The 18027-nt window shown below is 40.9% G+C and overlaps 1 protein-coding gene across 1 annotated transcript in view; it reads left to right on the forward strand.

Moving 5' to 3' along the window:
- The first annotated feature begins 203 nt into the window (after positions 1-203).
- The window catches only part of ltk (leukocyte receptor tyrosine kinase), a 54022-nt gene continuing 36198 nt past the window's right edge, over positions 204-18027 (forward strand). Inside the window, exon 1 of the mRNA XM_053434845.1 lies at positions 204-501. Within this exon, the coding sequence (XP_053290820.1) occupies positions 450-501 (52 nt within the window). The 5' untranslated portion in view covers positions 204-449. The remainder of the gene's footprint in view (positions 502-18027) is intronic.

Below are 18027 nucleotides of genomic sequence, written 5' to 3' on the forward strand. Positions count from 1 at the left end.
TGCTGGAAAAGTTCCAGAAAATGTCCGGAGTAACTGACTCTCAAACACTTGTGTTCTCACATAAAGACCCTCTGGAAAAACAATCTGGATAACGTCTGAGAATACAAAAAAATAGAGGAAAAGAAGCAGGCGGAGTGAAGCCTGTAAAGAAAAAGAAAGAAGAAGAGCTGTTCTGACTGGTGACTAATTCAGAGTGAGGGAGGGAGAGGGAGTGGAGGGGAGTGTCGTCACCGGGAGCTGCAGCAGCATCAGCATCATCACTGGAATGAGTAACAGTGCGCAACTTGGAGAAACAACTGTCCGGAGGAGCGCGCCTCTCTCTCTCTGTGTGTGCGCATTGGTGTGTTCGGTGCGTGTGTCCCCTGCATCCGGAGTTGTGTTGCGTTTCTCTTCAGCGTGTCCATGAGGACCTGAAGGTGCCAAACACCACGCCGACTCTCTGAGGAGCCATGGATTATATAAGAAAGCAACACATGTATCTCTCCATCGTCATTCTGATAGGTGAGTGGAATAAGTGGCTTTTACATCAATTAGGGACTTTTTCCTCGATGCGGTGCTTTAACAAGCACCCTTCAACTTTCTCTCGTCTGCCTGTTATCATTTATTTCTCTTCTCCAAATGGTTGAATGGATTTTCCATCAGCGTGTGAAATAAACGAGCTGCTGCTCACCTCAGGTTTGTCTCCTTGCTCCAGTATTTAGACAGAGCCTGTTGCAGTTTGATTTGTGCCTGTGCAAATGCAATCTCTCTCTCTCTCTCTCTCTCTCTCTCTCTCTCTCTCTCTCTCTCTCTCTCTCTCTCTCTCTCTCTCTCTCTCTCTCTCTCTCTCTCTCTCTGTCATGCAAAGGGACTTTTACGTCCCTCTGTGAAAAACAGCACCAGTCCAGCTGTCATATTCCCCTGAAACACACTTTCAGGGAATTGGATTTATCTTCATTTACAGTGCAGCACGACAACACTTGGCAGGACCCGAGCTCTGCAACAGCTCTCATTACGCTCAGTGGCCTTCCAGTTACAAAATATCATGTGCTGTTTGGTTCCACGGTTCATTGTGGAGCAAACAACGCAGGAGATTTTGACATTTCTCTTCAAAAATGATTTCAAGGTGATACATCACTGAGGCTGGTTCATCCAGACGTGCCTTCTTGACTTCTTCATAGAAAAACAACCTTGCAGACAGTTATCAGCACATTAAAAAGGTTGAATGATTCTCAGGCTCTGTCTCGATTCACTTTCTGTGGTTTTTGAGGAGGGAAAAGTGTTTATTTTGTGCTCCTTGCCAACCAGAGCTGATCAGACTGTGTCATATGAATGGGGTGAGTGTTCAGGGCCAGCAGAGGCATGTCATGTGGGCATATCAATTATAACGAGCTTACTTGGATCTACAAGAGCATGCTTATTAGTGTCACTGTGACTCCATCTGGCTTTCAATGTTCCCACGGAGCACATTCATTCACCTTTCACATGTCAAGGCCAGATTTGGATCACCAAACGAAATTTCACTTATCACTGCTTGTTTGTTCCAGAAAATATTTCTCTATATAGTTTCTACTGTTTCAAACAGGGCTTCCTCTTCTCCCCTCTAATATTCTCTGCACTCACGGTCTGCCGGACGTTCATGTGCACTTGACGTGTCGTGTCAGGAGCTGGGGGATAGCTCGCTTCGCTTCTATTTCCTTTCCCAAACGTCAGACACAGGAGGAGCAAGTCTCTCGGCCTGTACCCCTCTGAGGCGTTGGGAGCCACAGTGGCTGGATCAGTCAGTGGCTCTTACTGCAGTCAGTCCCAGTGACAGAAGAAAACACGGGTGAGCTCTGCCAAAACTCACAGTATTCTAATCAGACCTCCCTCCCTCCCTGTCTGCTCTCTGAGTCATATTCAGCCGGGAGCAGTTTTAACCGAGAAGCGAGGAAAGGGCAGTTCTCCACGTTAGAAATCATGTATATTTACATATATGAATACTTCTAATTTGCAGCAGCAAATGTGTTTTACAGTTAACTAAATCATTCATCTCAATTTTATGGAAAGTAGAAGAAAGAAATGATCATATTCTATAAATGCCAATTGGGATTCTGGGTTGGATACATTTTCCCACCAGGTTGTGAAGTTGGGATGAAACCTGGGACATTTTTACAAGAGACGACATGTGTCAGCTCAGTGTATCTGCACCGCGCTCACTTTCATCTCTTCGTGTTACTCTTAACTGTGGGCGGCCTCACGCTCGCTGTGCACATGCTGAAGTCTCACGACCAGACGCTGTGACAAGGTCCCCTCCTTGCATTCAGGTTAAATCCAAAATGTTGCCAAATAGGCGCTTTTTGTCATTTGCTTTGACATCAAATCCTCCGTCTTGTTGTTGTTCGCTCTCCTCTCGTCACATGATAAAGATTGTAGCATCCGATAGGGGAGTTTTTCATTTTAATTTGATTAAGGTGGGCTCTACCACTGATACATGAAGGGGTATTTGTCCTTTTAAAAAATGCACAGTGGGTGAGTTCTGAACACTGTGTAACCCCTGCCTCCCTGTGCGGATCATGATGCTCTGCCTGTGGGTTGTTTTCCAGCTCTCTGCCTCACTTAGTGGTGATTAAATCGAATGTGAGAGTAAACGGTTGTTTGTTTCTCGCACAATGTGAACCCTTATAGATAATGGTTGGATAATTAGAATAAAAGACAGGGTTGGTTCACAGGAAACATAACAAATGACAAAATCTATTTAAGCGTCCTGTTGTCTAAGTCCTAAAGGATGCACAGACGTCTTTACAAAAACATTGCTTGAACTATGCGTGACGTAATTTCAGATTTTTTTTAATTTTAAGGACCTCACTTATCATGTTATACCATGAACAGGAATAGTTCTCTGCTTGATACGAATTTCACATAGTCTCTCCTAGGACCATATTTTTGTTGACCCTGAGCCTGACCTTTGACTGATTTGCTCAATACCCTTCTAATTTTTAACCCCACTAAGTTCAGTAAAAATCCATCCAAGTTTACATTTTTTCGATATCACAAAAGCGGATGCTACATTTTTTTTACTAATACTACTTTGTGTTACTTATAGTCAATATGCACTGTTGTTGTCTGATGGATCTGTGTCCACCTTTAATCAACATCAACAGAGACGGAAGGTGAATTACGATAAGATTCATATGATTCATACAAGGAAATTAAACTGTAAATTAAAAGCTGTATTATAAAACGCTACCTTTATGGCAGGGTAGTTAAATTATAGTTATATAGTAGAATAATATACATAAAGTACACAACAGGACAAAATAGGAGCTAAAATGTATAAAGCGGAGTGATTATTTTGAATATATGGTTTGAATTAATTGTCTGAAGTTGGTATTTTCAAATGAAGTCAGTCTGTTTCCATTATGCAAAGTCAATAATGTTTGTCTTTGCTGCAGTGCAAGATGTTGGCAAGATGCTTGTACATTATAAAGTATGTGTTGTTTTTTAAAAAGTGGCGTCTTAGTAGTCGGTGCTTGTTCTTCGATCGGGGTCTTTTCATATTATAAAGATTGAATTAATGCATTGCAGTCATTTTAAGAGGGCAGCTCTGTTTCTGGCTCCTCGTTTACCTTGAGCTGCAGCTGGATGTTTTACAGTAGAAACTCTGGAGGGATTAACATCACTGGTTCAGACACTCTGCTCCCTCCCGCCTCTCCTCCTCTTACATCTCCGCCAGACGCCAAGTTTCATCTTCTAAAATGGCACAGAGGGGAGCGTGGCCAAAAATGGTCCTCTGCCATTAGTCTTTCAGATAGAGTGCTCGTTTTCTCGTGCCATAATTGCTACCTCGCTTTTGTTATCTTGAAAGAATTTAAAACATGCAATCCCACCCTGTTATTCTGAGCCTTTTTCCTTATTGCCTTTTTCAGTTTGCTGCTCCCTCTAGAGTGAAGAACAGATGAATTACACACAAACATGTCCGTTTAGTTTTGATTAGACTGTTACTGTTTTTATAGAAACTAAACCTATATCTGGTTTAAAAAAAACACAGTGATTCAGGTAATGGTTGCGGAGCCTAATGCTATGTGTGCTTGTGTCTGTGTGTATGCATCTGTGGAGGTGTGTGCACGTGCAGGTTTAATGATCCTCTTGAAGTAAACATCCGTCTTTATATTGCCCCTCTCAGTCCCCAGATGTTTCCAAGAATCTTTGGAAAAAAGATGATCTGCACTTAATCAGCAGGGTTTGAACTTTGTTACTGACAGCGCACACTATCATCGTAACTCGAAAGATTCAGTGTAACTTCGGGGTGGATACGTTTCCAGACAAACAATTGTTGATTGTTGAGTCTCATCGCAGAACATTAAGACACATTTTGGATGGAGACTCTCTGTCCTGAGCCCCGACCAACAGACGCTTCATACGCGCACGACAACTCACACACTTGTCATTGTGTTTATCGTTCTACTTTGTAAACAATTCCTTTTTTTAAGTTGTTTAAAATTAACAGAGACGATTCCGTTTGGATTTTCTGCAATTGATTCAGGCTTTCAGCTGCGTATAGTGGAACAGCCACTAGGAGTGTGCTCTCTCTGTACTGGCCTGGGATCAGTCAAAGTCTCCCAACACGGGCCAGTTTTCCAAAAGTTTATAAACGGAGCAGAGACAAGGTGCAGAAGTTTACTTTTCTCATTAATGTCAAAAGTATGTTACAATCACGAAACCAGAGCATGTGAGAGGCGGCTTGTGGAAGAGTTTGAGGTTCTACATCCTAGGCAGGAGAGGAATGATCGAATGTGACACTGTTCCTGCCTTGAAACAAGGAGGAGGCATCATCGAGTGTTAAACCTCTTCTGACTGTATAATTTGTGTTCTGCCAAATTCATTGGAACTTTGGGAAAACTGACAGACTCTATTACACTAGTTACCAGCATTGAGTTAGACTCATTCTGCTGTTTTAATCTATTATTAATAGTAATGTGATTTGTTTCCCCCTGAGATGAATCCATCGTGAAAAGTTAAAAGTTGACTACCTTGACCCGAGAGGAGCTGAGTTAGTATGTAAATTAGCTGAAGCCTTCAACGTGGCTGGGAATAAAATATATTTTTCACTGTCATATTTCAGGAGTCAGCCGTCTTGCTGGTGGATCGTCTGAATGTGATCACTCAGCTCAGCATTTTCCCAGTGGTGCAGACATAATCACTTTTGTGTCTGTATATATTTTTTTAATTATTTTCCCTAGAAAATGACTCACGTCCTTGTTCTGCCTCCCTCCAGAATTTCTCTGGCAGACGTTTCAGGACAGACTTCATGTTTTGGGAATCGTGTCTGTCTCTGTGTTTATTGCTTTCCACCTCCAGCACCAGCGGCAGCATTCTGTAACACAAAACACAAGAAAGTGTTTCCTCCTGTGTCCTTGGGATAAAGTTACTGGGTGAGGGTGTAGTGTCTGCTGCTCAGGTGTCGTACGTACACTGTAATGATGTCTTTTACCGGCAGGTAAAAGAGAGAGAGATATGGCAGATCAAAGCCGTGCCTCGGGGCCGTCGCTCCACTGGCTGCATAACATACAGATGAGCAGCCAGCTGTGTAGCTCACATCCAATGCCAACCCGGAGACCAATGCGAAACCTGTCTAATGTTGTTAAAAGTGTTTTCTTCTTGTTGTCTTTAAAAATGGAGGCAACATGAAAGGTGAAAATTTGTATTTCGAGTTGACAGCTGGTTAGAAATTTTAAATGTTGGGAATAAACATAAAATGTGTGAGGGTTTAATTTATGGCTGCAACTGATGTTTCAATAATGATGAATGTTTCTCTAAAATTTTTGAAAAATTAAAACGTATTGCACACACATGCGGATAAGAGCTAGGTTGATTGACTGTAGCTGTAAATGTGAACGTGAATGGTGGTTGTTTCTATATGTAGAGACACACTGTGATACACTGGGGACATGTCCAGAGTGTTCCCTGCATCTCGACCACTATCAGCTGGCATTGGCTGCAGTTCCCACCACCGACCTCAAAGGATAAGCAGTGTAGCACTGGGTGGATGGATGGATGTTTTTCTGGTGGATGAATGGATGGATGGATTGATGGAAGGATGGAGGATTGGTTGGTTGGTTGGTTTGTTGGTTGGCTGGTTGGTTGGTTGGTTGGTTGGTTGGTTGGTTGGTTGTTTGGTTGGCTGGTTGTTTGGCTGGTTGGTTGTTTGGTTGGTTGGTTGGTTGGTTGGTGCGTGGGTTGGTTGGTTGGTTGGTTGTTTGGTTGGCTGGTTGTTTGGCTGGTTGGTTGGTTGGTTGGTGCGTGGGTTGGTTGGTTGGTTGTTTGGTTGGCTGGTTGTTTGGCTGGTTGGTTGGTTGGTTGGTGAGTTGGTTGGTTGGTTGGTTGGTTGGTTGGTTTGTTGGTTGTTTGGTTGGCTGGTTGTTTGGCTGGTTGGTTGGTTGGTTGGTGCGTGGGTTGTTGGTTGGTTGGTTGGTTGGTTGGTTGGTTGGTTGGTTGGTTGGGTTGATGGATCTTTTAGCTCTGATTTCATTCATTTGAAAGTTTGAGGTAAGACTGGACGATATGGCTAAACATGTCAGCCCTAGTTTCAGGGTTGCACATCAAACATTTTTTACAGATGAAATAGAATAAAAACTGAATCTTTCCTCTTTGCTACCACCTAATTCCACTAAGTCATGTACGTTATTACAGCAACAACAACCACAGAGGAAAAACCAGAAAGATTGTTTGTAGAGACTTGTGTTTGTGCTGACTTCAATCTTCTCCTAAACAACAAGGGCTAACTACACAGACTAAAAATCCTGTGGGTGTTTACTCTGGAAAAAGTTCAGAGTAAAAAAGCTTGTGAGTTTTTCAAATTAATCTTTGGCACCTGAAGCTCTGTGGCCATGCAGTTAATCAGCTCCAGACTCTGGTGGACCACGGTTTTCTGAATAAATGCTGAAGAAATTGACGGTAAATGATGAAAATATTTGACTCCCAGTCAGATACGATCAGTGAGATCGCACTGAATTGCCAAACCACCTTTTGGGGAGAAAATTATCTGGAGCATGTTGGAGCTGAGGTTGTGCCAGTCAGTCAGTTCTTAAACGCTGGCTTTCGTCAGGTGATATGAATCTGCTTGGTGAGCAATGCTTCTTGTGGAAAGAGCAGATTGAAGGACGTTTCTTTTCTGAGATTTAATCAAGGACAAATGTGTGATGGTGTTTCTGCAGGGAGGAAGTCAGTGATATCATCTTGGAGAATGATAATATTGGAAACATTTAACAAACAAGCGGTCCTCATGAGAAAATGTGCTCACATCCTGAGGTTGTATTTAGTATTAAACACTGGTTTATTTATTAAGAATTATTAAACACGGAGGATGATGATATTTCATCTTTATTTGTCTGTGTTGAAATTTTAACCAGCAGCAGGAACTTTGAGAATAACAACTTTATTTAAGGTTAATAAATACTGTTTCTATTGAAATAATGATGTAGATTACTGAACAATAGAGGTGAAAATACTGTGGTAGTTGATCAGTGAACCATTTGATTGACAATATAAAGTGAACAGCAAAGATATTGATGATCGGTTTGGTTGGGTTTACCTATTTAGCATGAAATTACATAATCTCCAGATGAGCATGTACACACACACACACACACACACACACACACACACACACACATAGACTAAGCCTCTGAGACATATTTCAGCTGCTCTCCTTTTACCACAGCACGGTGTGTTACTGGCCAGGCAGACCTTGTCACTGACAGCCTCTCCTTGGTAATCGTAAGCACCATCCAACTGGGACTGACTTCACCCAGCTGACCACTCTGCCAAACCAGAATGTGCAGACTTTCAGAATGACTGTCATGGGGCTTCAGTTAGAGCACGAGTGTGGAACCTCCGGACTCTGGGCCGTATACAGCCCCTGAGACAATTGGATCCGTCTTAAGAGACAATATGTTTAGAAAAAAAAAAACTAAAGAGTAATATACGAAAAGCATTTCAAGACAGTGATAACTTGTTTTCTGCAATGAAAATAAAAAAAAAGTCCTGTTACATGTCCAAACACGTAGATATCAAGCTGTAGTATGTTTCCATGGAAAGCCTTGAACCGACTGACCCGGATTTGGACCGACCCATTGGACTGGCCCTCCGTCCTCCCCTGCCCCTACCCGCCAATTACGGCCCCTAGATGTCCACCCTACCCAGGCTGCTGCAGGGTGCTGTGTTCCCTCAGCAGGTGCTCGGCCTCCCCCCTCCCCTGTCCAGTGGAGCTGCTTGGCTGTCCGCCCTCCTCCATGTTGACTTCTTTATTCTGGTGAATCCCGGGGGGGACGTTTGTAGCTGACTCTGTGGACTACATTTATCCTCATCAGAGGCTAGGAGTGTGTTCTACACACACATTAATATTGTCTGCTGTTTGGTTAACACGTCTGTTTGTAACGTGAGCTCCATGTTTATTTGGGACCAGATTTTTCTTGCTTGACACAGTCCTGTTGTCGAAGAGAGAAAATCTCTGTCTCTGCTTCTCCACTGACAACAGTTACAACAGTGTTGTCACATATATTAACATTTATAAATGCTTACATCATACACTATTTATTAAATGTTTATTTTCCACTTAAAATGTCAAGTTGGGGCGGCCTTACGTTAACTGTTAAACTAACTGTTTGAGTCTAAGCTGCTGGAAACTTGCAACAAGACGAAGTCATTGCAGAGAGGATGAAAGGCATGGAAGCGTTTATTAGCCTGTAAAATGATGATTTCATGTGAAGCTGAAAACACTGTGCAATATGCGTTTTGCTCAAGTACGAATCCGTCCTTACCAACCAGCACATCTGCTTCCTGGGATAAATATCTCATTAGCACCACGCAGGCAGGCTTGGCACAGTTTGTTCTGCTGTTAAACAATGGAGCTTATGCACTCCTGAGCCACGTGCATTCCTCGTTCACACCTCGTCTCTTTACTTTGTTCAGATTTAGAGACACTAAAACAGGTGATTTTACTCGGAAAACTTGTGTGGGCACACTTTTTTCCCGGACACAGAACATTAATCAGGAGTTTGGAACGATAAACAGAATCTGTTTTCTGTTTTTCTATCATTTGCGCAAACGTCTTCCACGGTCTTTTTTTCATTTCTGTATGTGAGAGGGTGGAGTGAAGATCGATTCAGACAAGAATAATCTCACATTTCACAGGCCCCGTGTGGTGAGGAACAACTTGACATCGTGGAAGGAAAACGCTGTCAGAGGAAGCAAAAGGACAGAACGTGTGGATCTTTCACGAGACAAGGCTGCAGTGACTGAGACACACGGAGGCGTCCTGACTCCTCGGTCAAGCAGAGTAGGTTTAGAGTTTAGAAGAAGTGTGATATGTCAGAGAAACTGGACCAATGCTCTTTTCACTAATCTCAAACATGCATACACTTTAGGATAAACAGTTGCACACCACACATGACAGGATATTGCTATGACCATTATTAAGATATGATCTCAGAGGGGGAAGGGAAGCTCAACATCTCAATCAGACGGATTGGGGTCAGACTTGGACGGAGATGAGACTAGCTGCTTCAGTCCCTTCAGAGCTCTGCTTCCTCAGGATGTTATCGAGACACGTCAGGTTAACCACAGTACACACGCTGTCAGTTTGTGGGATCAGTGCCTGCAGTGTTGCTGAAATGCTCTTGTTCACTGTATTTATATGTGGATTATAAATTACATATATGATACATTTAAATAGAAATAGATGTGCTTTGTTCTTCTATTTTTATAATTCAGATTAAGTATGCACCTAATGAATATCAAGAGATCATTTGGAGCTTTAGGGAACAAGTTCTCCACAGTATGACAAAATACATTGCATTTTTTAATTTAAATAAATGATAAATTATCCTACAGAATTTGTTTAATTCTAATAGATGATCATTGTATTTCACCATTTTGAGGTACTACAAGCTGTGAACACAACACTGACTCATTACCTGCTTTCCTCCAGCTCCTGGGGAGAACACTGGTCATTTTTAGCTGCTTCACTCTCGGGCAGTTTTTTCTACAGTTTTTGAAGGTTGAATCTTGGTTTGTCTGTTGGTTGGATTCACAAATTTTGCATGTGTAGAACATACTTGATCTCCAGATGAGCATGTACCCACACAAGCAATGTTCTGCTTTTTATCTCAATATGGCAGACGCCTATTTGAATTTCTGCTGTTTTGCTGGATTGGGTTTGACTCTGGCCATTACTCCTGGCTCCTCACTCACTTTAGCTGCTTGTTGACAGGCGCCAAACTCCAGAGATCTTCCACATTTTATCCCTGAGGAGGTATATGCAGAAAAAAGCAAAATGGAAAAACAAAGAAGTATAAATATCTACGGATGAAAAATTTAAATTAAAATTGTCAAATGACATAGATTACATTCATTAAATACATTATTCCTCCTCTTTACCAGAAACCACTCTAGATTTTTGTAAATGAGACGTCCATTAAACATTTAACCACATCGATAGGCAGATTTTTATGTAGACAGTGAGAGCTTAAATTATTATAACTGGTTCCTCCACATTATATTTGTGGCCTGAGCTTGACATGTACAGACCGACTCTTTCATCACAAGCCTGCACCACACAAAGATGAAAATGTTCTGGCAAAAACACATCACGTCAATGCAGTGAAAGCTTTTCGCCATCACCATCACTCCAAACAAGTGATTATTGAAAAAAGGAAAAACAATCACGTGTTCTGTTGTGGAGAACAGACATGAGTTGTGTGAGTGTCTGTGTGTTTTTGTTGGAAGAGGCACGTCTGAGAAGAAGCTGAATACCAGCGCAATATTACAGCTAACTGAAGCCAAACTGCAACCAATTAAATCATAAATTGAGTTATTGGACTTAATTCTTTTGGAAATACCAAAGACCTGATTCACTGCACATGATTGGGTCTTTAGTAGTGTGAGAGTACTAGAAGCATGTCATGCATAAAAGCCCGTATTTTGACACGGACACGCACTTTTGTAATGTTATATAAAAAGATATAATGAAGCCTCTTCTCAAAGGGAGAATGAACCTCTTAGACTCAGACTGAAAGACTGAATGAATGAAATGAATCATTTTTTGTTTCCTTTTTGAAGGTTTTCTCGATATAGCCCTATGAACAAGGTGTTTTACTGGACAGATTTTTTCCACAGCTCCACGTCTGTTCTAAACTTTAGCTCTGAAGAGATTACAATTGTCTTATGTCTTCACTTGCAGCAGCATCGTTAGAGACTTTTCCACTAAAGTTCTTCACTTTTGTCTTAACAGCCTGCCAGAGGGAGTACAATATCAATGGAGACGTTCTGAAAGAGTGACGAGCAAAAAGGAAATATAAAATCATGAGCAATCTCTCTCAAGGTGCTTTTATTCTTTAATTTCCCTGAGGGCTGTTGTGTGCTGATTGTTTGGTACATGGTCTTTGATAATTCTGGGTTTTTAGAGATGACCTCAGAAACAATATTGTCGTACGCAATTTCCTAATGTTACGTTTCTGTTTGCCTGACAAGGAGACTTCAGATCACAAGTGGGACCAGATCTCACTTCCCCGCTCTAAATGCAATCACCGAGCGAGAGAGAAGAGTCATGCGGGGCTCAATGAATCTGGTGCAGATCTGCTATGACGAAAGATTTGACCAATTTAACAATACAATGATACAATCTGTAAGTGTTGATATGGTGGTCACTGAAAAGTGTAAAAATATCTTTGATTTAATGTGAAACTGTGAGCATTCTTTCACTCACGCCCAGAATCTATTTCCGTTCTCACAGCGAAAAATAACTCCACTTTCATCAAGCTGCAGCATGTTCATCCAACATCCTATAATGAATGGTATAATAACTTCAAGTCTTTTATTTTACGACTCAATTATTGCATCGGTACATGTCATCAACTGTGATTGTAACCCTGAACAAAGGCCGAGGATTTCCTTCACTTTCAATTAGTAATGAAGGTGATCAGCTACTGCTCCTAGCAATATTTATTCTTCTATCTGCCCACGTTAAACCTCTCAGCACATCGAATCCAATCAGAACATCTTAAAGGTCTTTGAATTTGCCTCCAAATGTCTACTCCTTCTATTTCCCTAATGACCATGCAGATGATTGACATGGTATTAGAGTAAAAGGTCGATTTATGGTTTATAGTCATGCTGGTATGTGGAAATGTCTCCAGATGTGTGTGTGTATCTGGAGCTTAATAGAGGAGGTAGTGGGAGGTGATATCAGCGTGTGCTTATTCTGGCCGGGCCTCTGAGCAACTGCTCGAGCCCAACTGTGTTTTCACAGTGTTTGACGGGTAGATGGAAGACAGAATGTGAAAAGTAACAACTCAGAGTTTAACGTGGAGCTTGTGCTACAAAATAGGAAAAATAAACCCTGAACTGAAACTATTAAACAAATGTTTTTACAGTCGACGCTCCAGCACATGAATCACTTCTGACTGATAATGTATCATACACCAGTATAAACACGCTGCTCAGGGAGGAAGATTAACATGCTTGGAGCTGCACGTTACGAGTCAGACCTGGATTTAAGATTCACGCACATTGAAGAAAGTTCTATTCCTCGTAAAGGGGTCGACTTTTCATATCAGCTGTCTGAGGTTCAGCTTTGCAACCTTTTTCTTTCCTGTTGAATATATAGAATGAACCTGTTGTTCTCAGAGACATACGTTTTTGTGGGTTTCCTTATGCAAGAGCACAAGAGAACTCCATGTTTCGCTTGATATAGCTTAATGTACAGAATGTGGATTAAATGACTGGTGTGGGGTCCATTATAATTCAGAGGAGGAGATATTCTATACTACTTATTCACTTCAAGCAGCTAAAGGATGAGCCCCTCAAGCTGTTAGACACGCATTATTTAATTATATAATTTGTCTAATAAATGGAGATAGCAACATTCCTCATTTTTCTGACATGTGCTGTTCTTTACTTCTTCATTTAGCATAACAAGCTTTGCCTGTTTATTTGCTTTGCCAGCGTCATCAGACGTCTTTACATTTCAAACATTTCACCATACAAATAGAACCATCTGAAACTCCAGGGTGATTGTATAAATTGTCTTTTCCACACCATATATTGTCTATATACGAGACAATTGCAGTCTGTAAATTGTCTTGTGGCTGAACACAACAGCTCCTAACAATGTGCTGCACAGACATGAGTCACTGTGCTACAGGTGCAACATCTACACTGTATGTGCTCCTCCTACCTCAGTAGCCCCAGTAAGTGGCAAAGATGGATGGCAGCACTTTCCTAGCCACTTTTACCACTTTCACCTCAGTGGCTTTGTGTATAGGGACAGTCATTTGTATAATGTTACGCCAAATTAAAGATAGAAGATCTAGAAGATGTAATGCTTTATATAATTTGTCTACTTAAATTAAATTAAATTCATAATATATGTGCAATGCAATGCATTACTGCACACATAAGAAGACAGTGTGATGTAAACGGCATTTCCCGATGACCGTAAACTAAATAGGGTCATTCTCTGAATAAGCATAATCGAATTAAGACATGTTCAGTATTCTGTTCTGAGCAGCATTATGTAGACATGTAGACATCTTAATCTCATTATAACATCCTATTGTACCACTCGCTGTATTTTGACATCATAATCAGATTATGCTCTGTATCTGGTAAACGGGATAGTGAATTGAATATCCTATCAGCAAGTCGTGTAAAAATCATAATCAAAACAGTGTCGGAAATTGGCTTCCATGTAAAGGTAGTCGATGTCACTGTTGCACCATCCGTCTCTTTAGAAAACACTGTCATCCTCTGTAATAACAAGGTGTTCCTTAGCTGGAAGCTTCCCCGGCCTTTTCTCTGACACCCGATTGAGTATACATCTGCCACGGATTTAATTAAGTGACAACAACATTAAGACCCACCTGTTTATCTGCGACTCTGTGCTTTGATCCCGCTCTGCTCTCGGAGACACGTGAATGTGCTCATAAGCGCTCACTTTCAAGTGATTTCAAAGGCTCCAGCACACTGAATAGATTATGCTAACAGTGGCATAACTTCACAGGTGCTGGTTTCATCATGAGCTACTTGAAGTGAGTAAGCTTCACAGAAGTAGCTCCTCTCATATATAACAGGCACTATATAGCAGTCTATTCATTCACATTCTGTCCATTTTGTTCTATGGCAGCCAAAGAGTACTTTTATAAGAGTGGGGTTTGGAACAAGTAGACCTCTTTATGGCAAAGGACCTGGGCCAACAACAACTGTAAGAAATATTCACTCATATTATTCAGGTCTTTGTGAAATGATACAATGTGTTAATATAACGTTTATTCAGGATTCTCAGGTTTAATGGGAGAGCTGGTCTGTTAACATGGGACACTGAGCTACAGTGTATTTGAATTAAGACAATCTTTTAGATGATCACTTATGGAGATTTGATATTACTACTGTTAAAAAAAGGGTACAACAGTCCAATTAATTATACTGCAATATCTAATAATCAAGTTTTTAAGAAATAAATACATAATTAAATGATACATATACAATGAAAGGTGCCTTTGACCTTAAACCACATCATTGTAATGATTACTTTAAAATAATCATTAATAATAATGTAGTCGCGAAAATAAATAAATAAAATAAATATGTTTGTATGTATGGATGGATGGATGTTTGCATTTGTATACATGGATGGTTCTCAGGCCAAGCAAAGCAATGTGTCAATATCCCACTTTTGCTGAAGCCCTCAATGGGTATTGGAAGTATAAAGCTCATCTCTTTTTTAGCTTGTCACTTTATCTCCCTCTAAGCCACCATCTGTCTTCACACTTGATGCTACACAGTTTCTTTGTTTTAGATCACAGCTCTAGATCTACATATCAGATCGGATGACTTTGTGTGTCTTCCCGGCGGGACTGAAGGATAAGACCTGGGAGGGAATGATGAGGGATTTTAGGGGGATCAGGATTTCGTTAAGGAGTTGGAAAGAGATGAAGCTTCACTCTCAGCACACGACAACCCAGTATAAAGAACTTGGAGATGGATTCTTGGCCTTTCAGACTTTCACTGTGCTTTTTTTTTTTATAGCAGCATTCGTCATCTTGGTAAATGTTTCCAGAAGTGAGCTGTGGTGCTGTTGTAAAGGAAACTTAAATGAGTGTTAATTATACAATAGTCCTTTTTGATCGTTGACATAAACACGTTGATCTTTGGTCCAGACTGAAACATTTATTAGTGGAACTTTGTACAAATTACTAACTAAAGTGTTTGTGTTTGTGCCACATGTGAGGTTGACTTTTCTGTTTTTTCACCCAAATGTCTGTATTTTGTTTATTGTTTGTAAAACATTCAGGTTCCCCTTTTGATGGATTACCCCAAAACACCCATGAATCAAAGTCTGTTCACAGGCTTTTTATGTGAAATATATATTAGCAGCTCGAGGCTACATTAGCCGCGACTAGTACAACTACTGCTGCTAAACACCAGCTGGTTGGCGCTGTCAAGTTATTTTGTTACTAGGTGATGTGAAAGTTTGAATTGACTGGTTACAGATTTGAAAAATATTGATAATGTGCAAAGTATACGCAAGAATAAAATGTGCCTGGTGTGCAGAGGCCTTGGTCCTCCCACAGCGTCATGGCTGCAAACTCTTATTTAGATTTTCAGTCATTTTTTTCAGCATGCTACCTGCACGAGCACAGGAAAAGAAGATGTGTTGTTTCTTTTCAATTGCCAAAAGTAATGCAAAAATAGCTCATGTTCTGTACGAGTTATCAAAAGTGTAAGATGCAGGGCCTTGTCATCATTATACTGATCTGAGACCTTCTGTCGCTGCGGCGTTTCAGGGTTATTTGACCTGACAAGCAGCCAATATTCACACAACAATACTCCAGACGGCTTTGTAAACATGCCCAGATTCCTCTGCTGTCACCCGTATTACCGCTCGGTGAACTAAATCCTCCGCAGGGAAAGAGGTGGCGGCACGAGGTAGCTCGGAGATGAGGAGCAGAGGAGACAGGTCAGCCTTTTCTTTTCGAGTACAACATAACTTTTCTTAGCTACTCAGGATCTGCAGCTTTCACCACAAAACCACTTTCAACCTCTCCAACACGACAGATGCCTTATTTCATCTCTGCCCTCAGAAACTAACCCGAGCCTTCTCTCTCGATAGAACTGATAGCATTCAGAAGTTTCTACGTTCAAAGTCTGTGGTCCTCCAACAGCGCAGCCAGTATCCTGGATTTTCCTCAAAGTAGTTAGCTGCTCTGCTATCTAATGATGAGGCAGATCATTCATTTCTTTTTCCATCCTCTGTTTTTCAATAAAGACTGTCTTCATTGTTATTCCCTCATCTTTCAGAAAGTAAATCTGGACCAGCCAAAAAAAAGAAAAGTTGGAGGAAGTGAAAGGAAGTTTGAATTTGAGGGTAACTCCCCCTCAGGAAAAAAAGCCGTTTGTTAATAATAGTCAGTCTAATAATGTTTTTTCTTTCTGATGAATCCCCCTCTTTTTTTTCAGCTAATACATTTTTCTGGTGTCTGCACACAGGATTCTATCCATAGCTGCTTTTATTCCATAATTACCGATGAATAGCAGTGCTGCCATTCAACTACATGAACCCCCTCGCCCTAACGTCATTATCATCACCAACTGCTTTTAATAAACTGTCCTTTTAATAATTCAATTTTTCCTTCTTGACCTGTTTGACCTCGCCTCCCGGGCATGGCGGAACAGCCGTGTCGCTGTTCGCGGGCGATTGCAGAGGTTAAGTTGCGATGACCCACTGAGATATGATCAACTCTGTCATTGTCTCGCGGTCACACCAGTTAGCCTGTTGAATGTCGTGTCACGTGTAACGTCCCTCTCTCCTCCATGTCCAGAGACTTTCTCCAAAATAACACTGTTGTCTGCTGGTGGTTTGTTCGATGTTTGATCCTATTTCTGGTTTGAGCCTGCCGTTCACACGTCTCTTCTCAGCATCACTGGACACCTTTGATAGAAATAGAAACAGATAAGAGTGTAGGTTTGGTCATTAGGAGCTGATGGGTGATATGCTAGTGCTATTTCCTACTTTTATATTGTGATTCATCAGGTAACACACTGTGATTAAACTGGTTATTATAGTGGCAGGTATGATGATTACAATTAGCACAACTAACATGGCTGCCACTGATATGGAGAGGTCTGATGAATCTGGGGATATTATTAAATGATTTGACCTTATATATAGGTTGGTCAATATATTTGGTGATCCCTAATATTCGCTTTTAAATAAGATGTACCTACTTTGGTGATGCCTTAACTTTTCATGTATAGCGCCACTCTCAGACCAACATTTTGTTTTGTACAATAGTTTGTTTTAAAGGCCAGCAAAACGAATCACATCAAGCCAATCTATGATGGCTAACATGGTAAACATACCAACCAAGATCTCATTGTCCCTGCCAGCATGTCATATAAGCATTTAGCTCAAACCCCCAAAACAGCCTCTCCTGGAGCCACAAGCTACAAGCTGTCGATTCTTAGTCCTGTTTGAGCCCTAAGCAGCATCTGCAGATCCTCCTGTTCCTCTCAGGCTGCTGAGATCACAGACACAGACCAACTACAGATTTAGGTCACCATGTTCCCGTAGAAGCAAATTCTGGGGAAAGAAAACTCCACAAAGCATTTGTGCTGCTCACGGAGCTCACTTCCATGAATAAGTGGTAAAAAATTTTAAAAGGGACGAGCAAGTGTCAGGATTTTATTCAACTCAGAAGGAAGAAATTGTCAGGATTCTGACTTCTTGTGAACTTTTGTGAACTACTGAAAGACTGTTTTGGACCTAAGATTTTCGGTTGTATGAACTTTTTCTATTATGAATGTTACCTTGTTTTATTTGTGTTTGGATTTGTGTTCGGTGTGCTTGCCCTCTACGTTTCCTGTTTTATTTTGAAGCTTGTTGTTTAAAACAACAACTTTATACTCAACATAATAATCTTTGCAAAATTAATTATCTTTGATCATTTTGTTTTCAATATTTGAATCACAAAAATTAAAAAGTAAAGAATATAAACACACTGAGGGGAA

This window comes from Pleuronectes platessa, chromosome 11 (assembly GCF_947347685.1).
Source record: "Pleuronectes platessa chromosome 11, fPlePla1.1, whole genome shotgun sequence".
In the NCBI taxonomy this organism is placed as follows: domain Eukaryota; kingdom Metazoa; phylum Chordata; class Actinopteri; order Pleuronectiformes; family Pleuronectidae; genus Pleuronectes; species Pleuronectes platessa.